We start from the raw sequence: 17,550 nt of genomic DNA on the forward strand, positions 1-17,550 counted from the left end.
GTTGAAGACATTTGATGGGCATCAGATTTGAACCCGTCCAAAAATTCAGACATTTTTGATAAGAGAACTTGGGGAAAACTTTTCCAAATCCCTTTGAAATATCAAAACGATGTAAAGATTTGTTTCAATATTCTATTGCTGTACCTATTGCTAGTAAAGCCATTCCGCCAGGTATTAGAAGCTTTAATTTTTTTAGATATTTTTGAAACTGGAAATTGATAAAAATAAAATGTCTTTGGATAGTTCGTACTAAAGTTACATTGGGGAAACAAGCTCTTATAATAATTCTGTAATTTAAAAAAAATTTATTAAGAAGCTTATTCCTTGGAGTAAGAAATGCTAATGTAATGATGAAGCCTCGTGAATTCAAAGCATTGTTTGTAGTTTGTGGAAGTTGGTAGGTTAACACTGTAAAATCTGCTCATTCATAGTTAATGACACAAACTTGTTTTATGTTTACAGGAAACTTCTTTTTAATTTACTGAAGGATCTGCCAAATTGTATCTAAAAGCTTCTCTAAATCTCATGAAGGAATTGACAACAATTGGACAAAATATACATAAATAATAAAATTTAATTTAATTTATTTTTATTACATCTCACTGTAGATGTTTTGTATTTTCTAATAATGTTACCATTTTAAAGGACTCTCAAAATATTGCATTCTAATAAATAGTGCCTCATCAATTTGAGAATGGATTTGTTTTTAAAAACTTTAGAAACAACTAAAGAATTCTTCTGTAATGGAAGCAAACATCTAATCGCACTCCGAATATATTACTTCGTTTTCAAATAGATTCATAGACACCTCTGTCACAGAGAACTTGTAAGCTCTTTTAAAGGAATGACTATTTTTGAAATTTGCCCCAGTGTAACATTGGCATTTGTTATTCCTTCTGTGAAATTAAACATAAATTGTTTGTTTACGTACTAAAATGACCAACAAATTTATAAATCTTTCCTTCAAAAAAAAACAATTGATTTAAAATTTTGTCAGTTTAATAAAAATCAAACTAACATATTTTATTTTTATTATTTTATATAGCAAAAATCTAAAAACAAATGGTAATATTATCAAAAGAAACCAATAATATCTAGTTTTTTGTACTGTTTGTTAAATTAAATTATTTATAGAATATTATATAAAACTACTATGCTTTAATACACTCCTCTTGAAATATTGTTTTTAGTTTTAATCAAATCAAAGCTTATTTACTTTTCATTGTTGCTATGTAATTAAATAATAATATTTTGACTGCCAATTTGTTTTAAATACATTTATTTTCGTTTAGTATGGCTGGATCCATGTTAAGCATTGAAATGCTGGATACAACCAACTACGCCAGCTGGAAGATTCAAATGAGATTCATAATTTAAGAATTATGGCCGTATGTTTCTGGACGAAGATGAAGCTGCAAAATGGATGAGTCAGGACGAAAAGGCTCATTCTTTGATTTTTCTGAGCATAAAATCCACCGAACTGATTCATGTGAAAAATAAATAAAATAAGTATATATGTACATATGTATAAGAATAAGACTGATCGTCATGATATGATGAACGTTCAAAACAAATTCTACGGCTTGGCTAGATTTCCGAAAGTTATTGGTGCAATCAATTGCACACACATCAGAATTCAGTCACCGGTGGAGCGGAAGCAGAAGTTTATAGGAACAGAAAAGGATGCTTTTCAATTAATACTCAATGCGTATGTGACAGTAATTTGAAATTCATTGATGTTGTGGCACGGTGGCCAGGAAGTGGGCATGATGCTAATATTTTTGACGATTCACTTCTCCATGCTAGATTTGAAAACAATGAATTTCCAAATTGTTATCTTCTTGGTGATAGTGGCTATCCGTGTAGAAATTATTTATTGACCCCAATACTAAATCCTAATACTACAGCTCAGATATTCTACAACAAATCTCAAATAAAAAATTAGAAATGTAATTGAAAGAGCTTTTGGGGTTTGGAAAAGGCGTTTTCCTTGCCTTTCCATCGGTATGCGCATAGAAATAAAAACAATAATAGCAGTCATTGTTGCAACAGCAGTACTATCTGTATTGAAATTGGAGACGAAGAGCCTCGAAATGATGCAGAAGTATTAGTACCAGCTTTTACAAACTTTGAATTACAAATCGCAAACGAAAACAATACTGCAGCACGGAACCAACTAGTAGATACATTTTTCAACGGCTAAACGTATTTGAACACGTTTCGTATGTAATATTGGTTCTTTTCTTTATAAAAAAATAAAAAAAAAACTGTTGAGATTAACGCAATATATAATTAGGTATCTTTATTTTTGGATATATGTACATATAGAACTATTGGTGAGCTTGTTTGTATAGCTCTTTTTCTTAAAGTTGAAGCTCGATCTCCTTGGTTTTTAGCTCTACTTCAAGGATCTCTAGCTCCTTCTCCAATTTTTTTTCTTAAGGGAACAAATTTCATCACATTTGTGAAGGTTGGTTCCAACCCTTTTGGTCATTCTTCCTTTTGCTCTTGCTTTTTGAACGAAGTTTTTTGAAGTTGATGGAGCAGGTGGCGATAACGCAATGATTTCACGTAAGTATTTGGAATTCCTCCAAGTACTCCGGAAGGAAGTCAACGGAATCGCTTTCTACTTTGCTGTTAAAGTCCATTGGAATCGTATACGTTGTCTTCGGGTGTGAACTGCAATCCCCCCATTCCAGCGATTTTTTCCTCCAGGCAACTCAGGGCTGAAGTTGATGGTCCACCACCAGTTTTATAGACTTCGGTCTGTAGAAAACAAAATATCATCAAACAAGTTAGGTAGGTACATATGTATGTTGGTATATAATTATGTACTATTTATAAATCATAGCACAGAAAACTTGGATTCAAATGCATTCACCTTTGAGAAACGTTAATTTAACTGTTGCTCAAATGACTTTATGTTTTTGAAAGAAAAACAAATTTTTCCTTGACTCAAGTTTTGAGTGTTGAAATTCTTTTGGTTCCTAACTTATGAGTGGGCATTTTTTTCTTCGTCTTATACTTCAAGGACTCATATGTGCTTCTTAACTACACAAAACTCCTTTCGCCCGAGGTAGCAACCTCGGAGTTAAAGATATTTGTAATCTCCTGCCAAGTTTTGTTTTTTTTTTTGTCCACAGTCACCCCATCTGTGGCTTTATTTTCTATTGTGTTCTTAAATTGGGCAACAATATCTATCAACCCATTTTTTTTTAGCCTCGGTATAGTTTCTTCCTCGTTCTCTTTTTTTAAATTCGTTGTCATATTTTATTTTTGAACGACACTATGACTGAAACGGTTTGTTTTTGATTTTGAAGTAGTTTATACTGTTGTATTTTGCGATTCTTGTCATTTATTTCAACATATAATGTTTTCTCTTTTTTTCTCACACAATTCGGTTAATAGAAAGAAAAAAGGAGTTTTATTTTTACAGGGGGGTTATTATGAAAAACGAAACTCGTTCAAAATAACGCGTATTCGTTAAATTGCGATTAGGAAAAACGATTGTAGTAGCACTAAATCATCAAATTGCGATTAAGAAAAACGAGAATCGTAAAAATGACGATACTCGTATTTTTATTTACGAGTGCCTTCAGCTCTCGTTCAGCTTTCGTTGTCATTTATTTTTTTGTTTTTGTTTGGTTGATGGTTGGTTTTTGTTTTGGTGAGCAAAAAAATGTAAGTAAATAATGAATAAAATTGTGAAAAACATACAAATAAGTTATTTCTAACCTTCTAGGCCTACAACTAATGCTAAGCAGTTGGATTTGCTGGTAGCTTTTATGGAAACCAATCCAAATATAGCAAAAAATTACTTGCCGACGAGCCAAGCCAAGATTTTAAAACGCCTATCGTCCTCTCAACAATATTCCTGCATTTAGAATGAATAGTATTAAAATGCTCTTCTCGACCTCCTTCTTGCGTAGTTCGGTAGGGAGTCATCATCCACGGTTCCAGAGTGTACCCAGAATCACCTAAACCAATTATAAAACATCAAACGTTTTGAGTGAATTTAGCATCTACGTACCCAACAACCAACTTCTCCTATCACCATCATTCCATTTCTGCTCAAGGTGTCTGCGATAGGCGCTTAAACTGAAGACAAATGAGTCATGGGACGCTCCTCCATAACGGGCGTCAATAGCGCGGATTCTCATTTTGTAATCACAGACCTTTGGAAAGCAAAAAGAATTGTTTAAAAAGAGTGTTTATTGTCAAAAAATGTACACCTATGCTATATTGGAATAGGTGGTAGATACTTACGATCATTGCATTGATACTATGGTCACCTTTCCTATTGAAGTAAAGATGCTCATTTACTACTGGTCTTATAATTTTGATGTGTGTTCCATCTACACAACCGATAATGCCAGGAAACCCAAATTTTTCGTAAAAATGTTGTTTGCTTGCAGTCTTTTCTTCTTCCGTCGATGAAAAGGATATAAACTTTGGGCAGAGAACTTTTTCCATGATTGTCAATATTTTTGAGAGGGTGACCGACAAAGTTGGTTGTGCCATACCAACAAGGAAGTCCTGTCCGGTTTCTCTTTGGTAACCACCCTCGGCCAGAAACCGGAGTGTTGCAGCTAATTTCAATACATTTGGTATGTATGTAGAATTGAAACTAGGAAGGTGAGGATCGATCTCTTCTAATACATATTTGAATGCGTCCTTGTTCAAACGATAAAGAAGCTTGAACCTGACAAATATTTTAGGAGGTTTTTTTTTAATACTAGATTGAATCGATTTCACTTTACTTACGTTGAACTTGGAAGGCTCATGGGGTTCGATGAATCTCTTAAAACTCTTCTTTTTATACGCATTTCCTCTTCTTCGTTAGTTTGGGATTCATCTTCGCTTTCAAGAAAATAATCGCAGTGAAAAAACATTTTATAGAATTTATGCAAATTACATTTATTTTTGAAACTTCCTCGACTTTATTTATATTTTGACATTTGTTAATAGGAGTGAAGTTAGTTGCTCCTTTAAGAAATTATCATTTTTCGTTTTTGCCTGGCAATTTTTTTTGTTTTCTATTTTCGTATCTTATAATCGCTCTTCACCATGACTTTCGTTTCTTCGAGTTTCGTTTTTTCTGCCGTTCGTTTCGTAATTCATAATAAGGGCCCAGGGTTGTAAAGAGGACTCTATTTTAACAAAAATATCCCTGAAATTTCCCATTTTAAGCTTGGTGAAATTGACAAAATTTTAAGGCCTGATAAAATTTAAAAAGCTTTTAGTGTTTCTTTATGAAATCGGGCATTGTTTTGATATTTGTATCACCATTTTTTATTTTTTTTTATAAAAAACAATAAAAATAATAAATATTATTGGTTTCTTTTTTATAAAGCCAAAACAGTATCCGATGTTAGTATAAATCCCATCTAGTAATTTGATTCAAAACTTACGAGCATCAGCGATGATTTTACTAAAGAAAATAAATCATAACTTAATTGTATTTCTGTTGAAATTTTCGATATATTCGACGCTTTCTTAGATTTTAAATAAAAAGATTTTGAAAAGTTTTTGTAGCCTAAAGGAATTTTGTATGAACTCTTAGTTCCGTGTGAATGGAACAAATAAACATGAATATCTCCAGGTTCGGCGGAAGTAAGAAGACTCTTCTAGAGTTTTGGTTTGAGTATTTTTTTTCTTCATTTTCATTCTATCAATGATTTAACTATTCATCCGTTGTGCGGGAAATCAATTCAATTTAAATTTAACATTTTAAGCATTTTTGTAGAAATTTGAAATACTCATATTATGCAGAACACACTGTTCTTTTCTAAATTCTTTTGTGAGCAGATGGCACATGCATCGCTTAGAAGGCAAGGCAATTGCTGCCAACTGTCAGAAATAATTTCTGGAATATGCAACAAAAGAAAAATAACAACCCACTTTCTGAGCCGACCCGAACAAATGCAACAACAAAAACATGAGTTGCCTTGCCTGCTAGGCTACGTGCCTACTTTTGCTTTGTTGATGAATTTGAAAAATACGCAGTTTTCATTCTGTTCGCGAGCTTACTGCTTGTCTGTTCGTTTATTGCAGTGTGTAATTTGAAAGAGAAATAACAAAATATCCTGTTGCCCAGTTGTTGTCTTTGTTTTTATTTAACATTTGCTACGTCAAATAAAATTTAAATTGTGTTGATTTTGTGGAGATTTAAATTTAAAATATTCATCGGAATTCGGATCTGGGGAAAACTACCAACTCGAAAAAACGGTTAATTTTATACAAAAGAAAAAGATCTGTGAAAAAATTCAATTTCCTCAACAAACTTTTCTCTCTATTTACCGAACGAAAGAGAAAAAGTGCAACATAGCATAGAAAATCAGAAACGCAAAAGAATAAAGAACACATTTTTATAAATTTATTTACATTTTTCTGCGCTGCGCTGCGTCTGCCCTACGTAAACGTACGCCCCTCAGGCCTCAACAGTCGGTATCCCTCGTTCACGTTGTTGGAATTGGAATAAATTCCTATTGCCATTTTTTTTCTGGTCTCCCATCTCGCCAAAGAAATTAAAATTAATTGCTAGAAATAGACAAGTTTTTCGTTTTGTTTGTGTCCACACTCAGACTCAACCGAACGAGGTGAAAACCTGTTTCTATCCCACGGTCCACGGCGGAAAAGGGAGTGAAAAGAGTTTCTGTGAAAGAAGAAAACAGGTCTAATAAGCCAAAATCAAGATGACCTCAACACCACCAAAGACTGGTGAAGATTTGCTTGGCGGTAAGTTGAAGAAAAATGCATTCACTGTAAAAATTTTAAAATAAAAACAAAAAGAAATATTTTTTTAATACAAAAAACTTAATATGTAAATTAAAATCATGCCACACTCTATTTTGTATGAAAGCTCAAGCGGCGTAATTCCGTTTTACTCCTTTGTTTTTCTCCTAAAAAAAACTGTATGTAGGTACATTTTCGTTGTTTTTGTTTTTGTTTGAGTTTCTTGGTTTTGTTTTTGGTTCACATTGATTTTATTTGTTTTGTGTTTGCACATAATTATGTATGAATGTACATAAACAAAAACAAGATACCAAAAAAGTAAACATAAAAGTATGTATGTAGGTAGGTATAGAAATGTGTTTTCTCTTTTTTCTTTTTCTTTGTTTTCGGCATAAAATTTCTGATTTGATTTGATAGTGGTAGTGGCCAGGCTTGCCAGATTGAACTATGAATCGGAGATTGGGCGATTTAATATAAAAGCCCTTTCATAATTTGCTTTTAAGTAGCCCAAATCTTATCTTCGGCGATATTTTTCTTCACATAAATAAATAAAATAAATAGAACGTTGTTTTAACAAATTGTTATTTAACTTATGAGTCAGTAACTTTATAGTAGAAAGAGTTTTTTTCCATGAACAATGTTCAAGCAAAGTCAATAAATCTTACATCAAAGCCTTGTGTATTGATGCTCAAGTATAAACAATTTGCTTATAAAAAGATGTTCAACTCATAAATTGAAATCATAATTTAGCCAATGTGATCACCGCAGGACCTCATCTGCTTTTAAACATTTAAAACTTGTAACTGTTAAAGTTGGTACCTGTTATTTTTTTACGTTATTTTTTAATTAAATTGTAAATTGATCTTGTATTTGGGCTGCTTTTTCGACATTGGATTTGGGCTATCACGCTAGTTGAGGACTTGGTAACCCTAGTGGCGGCCGGTAGGTTGATGAAAATATGTTTGTCTTCTTTCAACAAAAGCCAAACAACAACTTCCATTTATATAGAGAATTGAGATCTACGTAGGGAAGTTTAAATACAAAAAGGGGGTGGTTGTGTTTGTGTATAGACTATAGACATAGGGATTTTTGCTTCGTATCACCAGTTTACCACATCGACATCACAACAACAACTTGTTTCAATACGATACAAAAACTCCATTCGCTTCGATACGGCGATTGACGTTGCAAAAAATGGGGTAATGGCAGCGAAAAAGAGTTGCCAGATGGGCTTTCATTATCAAATCAAACTCATTATTTTCAATGTTTTAACTAAAGCTTCTTTAATAATGAAACGTTTTTCAATCTAAAATTTTTTATTTATACACTGCTAAACACTAGGATTAGGCCACAAATTTTGGGGACGGATTTATACAGTTGGTGAAAGTGCAGGAGGTTGCGCTACAGTCCTATGTGAACTAAGGCCTCACCTAACAAACTTTTCCATCTAACTCGGTCCCTAGCTAGATGTCTCCAGTTTCGCGTTCAAAGTTGGGTGAGGTCACCTTTCACTTGTGCGACCTGATCCGCGGTCTTCCTCTACTGCGCTGTTCTGGGGGTGTGGATTCGAAGACTTTCCGGGCCGTAGCATTGGTTTCCATGCGCTCTACATGACCCAGCCATCTTAGTCGTTGGACTTTTACCCTTCTGGCTAAGTCTACGTCGCTGTGTCTACACAGCCCGTACAGCTCGTCGTTCCATCTTCTCCTCCACTCCCCTCCGATGCATACGGGACCGTACATCACCGTATATCGAAGAACTTTTCTCTCGAACCGACCCCAGATGCTTTCATCCGCTTTTGTCATAGTCCATGCTTCTGCACCGTATAGCAGGATGGGGATGATAAGGGTCTTCTATAGCGATACTTTGGTTCTACGAGAGAGGCCTTTTCCACTCAATTGCTTACTTAGTCCAAAGAAACAGCGGTTAGCAAGAGTTATTCTGCGTTTGATCTCAGCGCTGGTGTTTTTTTTTCTGCGTCAATACTCACAAAAGCCCCATTGACATCACGCTGAGTTCTTCCGATTATGTCAATGTCATCAGCATATGCTAGTAATTGGACAGACTTTTGAAAGATAGTGCCTCTAGTGTTGGAGTGCGAGCTCTGCACTATTCTTTCAAGCACGATGTTAAAAAAATCACATGACACTGCATCAGGCTTAAGACAAGCCTTTTTTGACATCGAAAGGTTAAGTTGTTTCCAACCTTTATGGAGCAGCGTAGATTCTCCATGGTCACCCTGCGCAAACGGACGAGTTTGGCAGGGATGCCAAAACTAGACATGGCTCTATACAGCTCGTCCCTGTAGATGCTGTCATATGCGGCCTTGAAATCGATGAAAAGATAGTGGATATCGATTTGGTGTTCTTGGGTTTTTCCAGGATCTCCCGTAATGTGAATATTTGATCAACTGTGGACTTTCCTGGTCTAAAACCACACTGATAAGAACCTATCAGGTTGTTGACGATGGGCTTTAGATGCTCACATATTACGGCAAGGAAGATTTTATAGGCGATGTTAAGAAGACTGATGCCTCTATAGTTGGTGCAGTTTAGAGGCTCTCCTTTTTTCAAAATCGGGCAAACAATACTGAGGTTAAGTTCATCGGGCATGCTTTCTTCCGACCATATCTTACAGTTAAGTTGGTGCATGCTCCTAACCAACTTATCTCGAGCTGCTTTAAAGAACTCGGCATTCAAGCCATCCGCTCCAGCGGCTTTATTAGACTTAAACTTAAGTATGGCAATCTTTACTTCGATTAAGTCGGGAGGACGGGATTGTTGGCTTTCGTCGTCCATGTTGAATGGATCATCCTACCTGACGGCAGAATTCGGTTCATCTTCGCCGTTATACAGTCTGCAGAAGTGATCCTTCCATATCCTCAGCATTGACTGCGGTTCCACTATGATGTTTTCACTTTCGTCTTTGCTGCCTTCGGTTCTAGTTTTATGTACCTGTGAATTTCGTTTCACCTGACATTTGAAGAATTAAAAGGGTTAATTCGAAACGAGTGTTGGAATTTCCCAAGATCAAAACATAAACTACTTAAAAAGTGTATAATGGCTGAAACACAAACACGCTTCAGCTCCGTCTGCGTTACGTTGGGCCTGCTTCGAGGTTGCTTTGAATGACACTTCCAATATGACATTTCTAAGATGGCACCTCTGTTTTTAGCAGCTGTTATTTTTTCTCAAAATAAAAAATATGAGTTTTAAGATGGAAAAAATTAAATTTATCGCGGGAGCAGCTTACACAGCCTAAAATAAACAATGGGAATCCCTCCAAAAGCAAATGTATTTTGTTTGTTGTTTTTTACAGCTGTTGAGCTGTCAGACAAAGAAAACGTTCTGCAAATTTGAACTTGAGCTTCCGTTTGGAGCAACATTACGTTTGTCGATTGTCAAATGAAACGTGAAGTCGAAGCTTAATGGCTGATTCACAAACACGCTTCAGCGTCGGCTTCGTCTGCGTTACGGTGGGCCTGCATCGAGGTTGCTTTGAATGACATTTCTATTATTTCATCCCTCCTTTTTTTTACAGCTGTTGAGGTCTGATAGCTCAAAAAAGCAAATGGTCATATAATTGAACTAGAGCTTAATTTTGGAGTCACATTATGTTACATTACGTTCTTTTCCTTACGATTGTCAAACGAAACGTGAGGTCGAAGCTCCTTTGTGATAGCATGTATTGAATTCCTATGGCTGAACTCGTAAACGAAACTGAAGCGTGTTTGTGTTTTAGCCATAAAAAAGTGCGTCACTAGGATGAGATCAAATTCAAACTTCAGAAAAAAAAAACAAATACAAAAATTAATAAAGTATGTAGTGGTCACCCTATAACTCCGAAATCATCACCATCATTACTTGAATGATTGCTTGCAGACTTAATGTAGTATAAGCTTAATATCGTAATTAGCTCTCCGCAGTCTGCACACGCACAGTTACCATTTTTCTAGTTGTTTGACTAAACAGAGTCGGTCGTTGATGATTCGCCCTACAGTTAACACGTAGATAAGCTCGTAGACTATCAATTGTTATAATTGTGATATAGATTATGTTTAGTAAATAAAATTGGATTTTTATATAAAACTGTGAAATCAGAAATTATAGTTTCACTCGCCGTACCACATCAATTGGTGACCCCGAAAAGTTCACGTATCAATTAAAAACTTAAATTGTGATTGTGATACACACGTGCAAACTAACTACCAAAAATTCAATTAACTATATCTCTGTAATGATCACATAAGTGCTAAAGGCCATACAAAAGTGCTAAGGCTATATAAAACCCAAAGTGCATCCCTACTTAAATATAGTAACTCGTACAACACCAAAACTAAAAAACTCTGCAAAATTATCATTGATTTGCTAAAATATCAAATTGCCATTCCATTGTACCGCAATTTTAAAATAACAGTTTAATCATATATCAAGAACAAAAGCTAATGATCATAACGAATCACACCATCATTTTTGTTCATCATCATTGAAAACAGAACACCGTTACCACAACGTTTCTTTCTTCTTCATATCTACTGTTACCATACACCTGCACCGAAAACTCCAACAACATCAAGAAACTTCTCGCTTAGCACAACGGAATAATAGCTCCACCACCTTCAACAAGCATCAACGCCAATAATAGACGTCAACTTCTCTTTAATATTTTATATTTTATATATGATATTTCAACTAATGTTAATAACTAATTGAATTATAAATTTTGCATTATTAAACCTTTCTTTATATTTAACTATTTTCTTTAACCCATTATATTTTATTTTCTCAAAATTTTTTTCATTCGTTTATTTAATGTAAATTTTACTTTCTTTTCTCGTACAGCTACATACAGGAAGAATCATCATCAATAGACAACAAATAACCATTTTTTTTATGTGCATGTGCGGTTTGCAGAATAGCTAGGATTTTTCTTATTTAGTGATATAAGAAATCAAATTTTTTTCTTGTTGATTTTTTTTATCAAAATTCGGGTTTCTTTCCTTCTGCAAAATGTCATGTAGTGATGATGATGAGAGACAAGAGAAAACAGGTAATGAAGGTGATAAAGATGAAAAGAAACGCAATCAAGAATTTATGAAATCAGGAAATGACGTTGTGAATTCCATCTCGGTAAAATTGCAGCCTTTTTGGGCAAATTCACCAGCAGTTTGGTTTATACAGGCTGAAGCGCAGTTTGCAATCGCTAAAATTAAAAAAGATGTGACAAAATACAATTATGTTCTTGGCGCATTGCCACAAAATGTTCTTGAAACAGTAATCGATTTTATTCAATCGCCCCCCGCACTTAACATTTACGACAAGTTTAAGGAGACGCTCATTCAAAGGCATTCGCTTAGCGAAGAGCGCCGAATCGAAAAATTATTGTCTAGCGAACAACTAGGTGATAGAAAGCCATCTGAGTTTCTTAGAGCGTTAAAACAGCTGGCAGGTTCATCATCAGGGATAATTAGCGATGATTTAATTCGAAAACTATGGCTTCGAAGACTCCCACAGGTCATTAATATTGCCCTCATAGCACAAGAAACAAAACCAGAAGCTGAGGTAACGTCATTGGCAGATAAAATTTGGGAAGCTTCGTCTGTAGTAGGTGGAATTTCTGAAGTTAATTCAAACAACAAACAAACTTCCAGTGCCTCTACAACCCAAACTGAACTTCGGTCTGAAATAAATGAATTAAAATGCATGGTTGAGCAGCTTACGAGTAGGCTTAGTAGACAAAATTTTCGGTCACAGAGAAATTCAAACAGAAATAATTCGAGGAGTAGGCATAGATCACGAAGCAGATCAGGCATCTGCTGGTTCCATTCAAAGTTTGGATCTAATGCCCGTAAGTGTGCGACTCCTTGTAATTTCAATAAATGCTCTACTTCGAGCAAAACAAACGTAAATGAAAAAAACTAGATAAGCCGGCTGTTTCTACGGCACACAGCTTGGTTTGCTCCACCCAAAGCCGTCTTTTCATTCGTGATCCTGATCACAACCTCACATTTTTGATTGACACTGGTGCTGATTTGTCTGTGCTTCCAAGCACACTTTTTCAAGCTAAAGAAACAAATCCCTCTGTATATCTTTGTGCAGCTAACGGTACTTCCATAAGCACGTATGGTACAAAGCTAATGAAAATTAATCTTGGGCTTCGAAGACAATTCATTCATGAATTTATAATAGCAGCAGTAAACCGTCCATTAATAGGAGCTGACTTTCTTAATAAATTTGGTCTTTTAGTCGATATAAAGAATCGACGCCTTATTGATTCGATAACCAAATTGCATATAAGCGCTATGGAAGCTTTGGTGGATACTCCATCTCCGAAAAACCCTTCCATCAACAACGCTTATGGAGAAATTTTAAAAGAGTTTCCCTCTCTCACTGCTCCTGCGGATTTTAATAAACCAGTAAAACATACGGTTCAGCACCATATCATCACAAAAGGTCGGCTACCTTTTGCGAAACCACGCCGGTTGAATGTTAAACAACATAAAGCGGCTCTTTTAGAGTTTCAAAATTTAGTAAGGCTAGGGATTTGTAGACCATCTTCATCTCCTATTTCGTCACCACTTCACATGGTGGCTAAGAAAGACAGCGATAGTTTTCGAGCATGCGGAGATTACAGAGGTTTGAATAACGTCACTGAACCTGATCGACATCCCATTAGTCATATACATAACTTTTCATTAAACTTAAACGGATGTAAGATATTTTCATGCATTGACTTAGTTAGAGCTTATCATCAAATACCCGTCGCTCCTGAGGATGTGCATAAAACTGCAATTACTACCCCATTCGGCCTATTCGAGTTTGTAAGGATGCCTTTTGGACTCCGAAATGCCAGCCAAACATTTCAAAGGTTCATAAACTCAATAGTGCAGGATCTTGATTTTGTATTTGCATACATAGACGATCTCTTAATTGGTAGCAAAGACGTCGAAGAGCATAAACAACATCTTAGAATTCTTTTTCAAAGACTCTCTGATTATGGCCTCAGTTTAAATCCTTCAAAATGTGTTTTTGGAGCATCGACTTTAAATTTTTTGAGTCATACTATTTCTGAGTATGGAATTGCTCCATCTCAAGAACGAGTAGAGGCAATTATGAACATGGCCCCTCCAACTTCGATCAGACAAATCCAACAGTTCGTTGGAATGGTTAATTATTATAATCGATTCATTTCAAATCTCGCCGAATTGTTGTCACCCATTCATACTCACGTAGCTAATCTACAGAAAAGAAAAAAAGACAAAAACCATTTTCATTGGCCTCCGGAATGCGATGCTGCCTTTGTGAAAACAAAACAGGCATTATCCAATGTTACACTGCTGTCCCATCCAACAGAAAACGGTCCTCTAAGCATTACCACGGATGCGTCAAATATGGCTGTAGGTGCTGTTTTGCAGCAACAAAACAACAAGTAAAACGAATGGCAGCCTCTTGCCTTCTTTTCAAAGAAACTGAAGCCCTCTGAACAAAAGTTTTCAGCGTTCGATCGTGAACTGCTGGGTGTTTACTTAGCAATCAAACATTTTCGGTGTTTTGTTGAAGGTAGAGAATTTGTGATCTTCACCGATCACAAACCTTTAACAAATGCCTTAATGTCAAAATCGGAGAGAAGCCCACGTCAAACCCGACATATGGATTATATATCCCAATTCACCAGTGATATTCGTCACATTCGTGGTAAGGATAACGTGGTAGCTGATCTTCTTTCACGCCCCTCTGAAGAGATCAATTCAATTAACTTCGATCTCAAACAAATCTCAAAGCTACAAGAAACTGATGACGAGCTCAAATCACTCATTTCTGGAAACACAAAAGCTAACTCGAAAACAAAATTCGAAATTGTCAAAACGCCCATCACTAACGAACAAATTTGGTGCGAAACAAGCACAGGCACCAACCGTCCATTTGTTCCTCAAAGTCTCCGAAGACTCATTTTTGACTCGTTACACAATCTTTTACATGAAGGCATTCGCGCCACTCGTAAAAGGGTGGTATCAAAATATTTTTGGCCTGCCATGAACAAAGATTGTAACCTATGGGCAAAGACATGCGTAGCATGTCAGCGTTCAAAAGTTCATAGGCACACAAAAACAAAACATGATACATTCAACATTCCAACTGGACGTTTTGAACACATCCATATGGATCTTGTGGGTCCACTCCCCCCATCTAATGGATATGCATATGTGCTCACTACTGTAGATCGTTTTACGCGGTGGCCAGAAGCGTATGCCATTTCTGATATTTGCGCTGCCACCGTCGCCAAAACCTTTATCAAAGAATATGTTAGTAGATTCGGTGTTCCAGCTCAAATCACAACCGACCAAGGTACACAGTTTGAGTCCAAATTATTTTCCGCGATAACTAGCATGTTAGGCTCTCACAGAATTCGTACTTCGGCTTACCACCCTCAAGCCAATGGAATGGTGGAAAGACTACACCGACAGTTAAAAGCTTCGATTGTTGCTCGAGGAAACACTCAACATTGGAGTGACGAGCTTCCTCTTGTGTTACTCGGCATACGAACAGCTATCAAAGAGGATCTTGGTTGTTCAGCGGCAGAACTGGTATACGGTCAGACTCTTAAAGTTCCAGGAGAGTATTTCATTACAAAAGTCTCCGAAAACACTGATCCATCTAATGTTGTCAACCAAATCCGTCATACGATGCAATCTGCAATTCCCACAGCTACTAGAAACTCTAAACAGTCAAACATAAATGTACCCAAATCACTCAATACTTCGAATTATGTATTCCTTAGAGTTGATAGAGTCAGGCCTGGTCTATCCGCTCCATATGAAGGACCATATAAAGTAGTTCGTAAACTACGAAAGCAATTCATAATTGACATAAATAATAAAAACATATCAGTTTCAATTGATCGATTGAAACCTGCGCATATCATCGCAAATGAATCAAACTCGGTTGGAAGAAAGAAAGTAACTTTCGCTTAATTTTTTTGATTGAATTTTTTTAATTAATTAATTTACATAATTTCGGGACGCTTACAGCTGGAAGGGGAGTATGTAGTGGTCACCCTATAACTCCGAAATCATCACCATCATTACTTGAATGATTGCTTGCAGACTTAATGTAGTATAAGCTTAATATCGTAATTAGCTCTCCGCAGTCTGCACACGCACAGTTACCATTTTTCTAGTTGTTTGACTAAACAGAGTCGGTCGTTGATGATTCGCCCTACAGTTAACACGTAGATAAGCTCGTAGACTATCAATTGTTATAATTGTGATATAGATTATGTTTAGTAAATAAAATTGGATTTTTATATAAAACTGTGAAATCAGAAATTATAGTTTCACTCGCCGTACCACATCAAGTATTTACATTTTATGGTTTAATAACATTTATTCATAACGTTTTTTTTTTACATCTCTGGTGACTATGTCATTTTTGAAAATGACCGTTCAAGCAAACATTTATAGTTCCCGTTCACTATTGTGCAAAAAACTAAAAGTCGATTGTGCCACAGTAGGTGATAGCTCTCCACACAATTACACTTGATGTTCGGCTTCTTCTGAATTCTTTCTAAATCAAGCTCATCCTTTCTCAGATCAAAGAAATCCAAGTTGTAACCAACAGCCCATCAAGGTTAAACTAATTTTGACCCGAAAAGACAATGCGTTTTCATTCACTGCTCCAAGTAACATGATCTCTTGCTGAATTCATCCGATGCATCTTATGTAGGTACTTGTTTTGAAACAGGTTTATTTGTAGTTTTCTTTTCTGGATAGTATCACTTGTTTGTATTATCCTTTGAACCGTAGTTATTCTGGATGGTACTCAGCTTTTGGCCAGCTAGCAGAATGGAATTTGAGATAAGCCGTACAAATAACCGCTCTCCTTATGATTTTCTTGTTTCTGCCGTGTACTCTTTTTAATTTTCCCCATATTTTTGTGAATCAGCAATATGAGTGCTTACAACTTTTTTCCTTCTGTCCTTGCTATTTCATGTCCTGAAATTCCTAAATACTTCAAAGCATCTAGTTTTGCTCTTCCTGTAATTGTCAAAGTCTTTCCAGAATCCATGTGTGTTTCAAATTAAATTAAAATAGTTGTTTTTAACACTCTTTTAGGTATTCTATATAAAAGTTTTTAAAAGATCGCACTTATAAACTCTTTCACGGAAATACTCGCAATGTCCTTAACCAAGTGTGCAATCTACTAGATATGAACTGATATGCTAGTAGCGAACTTCGCATCGTTGTTGTCTATTTAAAATCTGCTCATTGCATTAAGTGGGAAATATTGAACCTGGTAAATCATTCTACATTCGAATTGTGCAGCAAAAAAAAAACTACTAAATAGTACGGTCGAAATTACGCTTTAGGGTAAACTTAGGAATATTTCTAAAAAAACGGATATTTGCTTAAAATGTTGTGAGCGGAGGATTGTGGGCTATTACGCTAGAACATTGTAGGTTAGTAAAATAGCGAAAAAAAAACTTTGCGGCAGTATTCCAGAGTTGAGTGTGTTTGACTTAGGTAACGATCACTTTCCATTTTTAAATTTCACTTTTGAATTGTGTGCAATAGCCTTAATTGGGATATTGGAGAACCTTAAGAAATATTAGAATTGTTTTGAACATATGTATACCTAGAATTGATAATTGTTTACCCATGGAAGGTGGAAATAAGTGGGGGTTACGCTTTAACGACCGTAGACAGCATTAAATTCTACATGGTTTATCATTATCCATTGGACAATGCTGTCAAGGTAAGAATTCAATGAGCTTATCATTCGGTGTCGTTGGTATTCATGCGGTTTGGGATATAAACCT

The 17,550-nt window shown here is 35.7% G+C and overlaps 2 protein-coding genes across 3 annotated transcripts in view; one reads left to right on the forward strand and one right to left on the reverse strand.

The window, feature by feature from the left end:
* Positions 1–3,783: 3,783 nt before the first annotated feature.
* On the reverse strand, positions 3,784–5,132 carry LOC129951873 (putative nuclease HARBI1). Its single transcript, XM_056064226.1, has 3 exons — positions 4,267–5,132; positions 4,031–4,175; positions 3,784–3,977 (listed from the first exon to the last, which is right to left on the reverse strand). Exons 1-3 carry the CDS (start codon positions 4,519–4,521, stop codon positions 3,784–3,786), a joined length of 594 nt encoding a protein of 197 aa, XP_055920201.1. The 5' UTR covers positions 4,522–5,132.
* An 858-nt stretch (positions 5,133–5,990) lies between these two features.
* The window catches only part of LOC129941511 (BCL2/adenovirus E1B 19 kDa protein-interacting protein 3), a 48,686-nt gene continuing 37,126 nt past the window's right edge, over positions 5,991–17,550 (forward strand). Inside the window, exon 1 of one of the 2 annotated variants that reach the window (XM_056050181.1) lies at positions 5,991–6,738. Coding sequence is in view for 1 of the 2 variants with exons in the window: in XM_056050180.1 (XP_055906155.1) it covers positions 6,696–6,738 (43 nt within the window). In the remaining variant the exon portion in view is untranslated. The remainder of the gene's footprint in view (positions 6,739–17,550) is intronic. The other variant, XM_056050180.1, reaches the window with a different exon arrangement.

This window comes from Eupeodes corollae, chromosome 1 (assembly GCF_945859685.1).
Source record: "Eupeodes corollae chromosome 1, idEupCoro1.1, whole genome shotgun sequence".
Taxonomy (NCBI): Eukaryota; Metazoa; Arthropoda; class Insecta; order Diptera; family Syrphidae; genus Eupeodes; species Eupeodes corollae.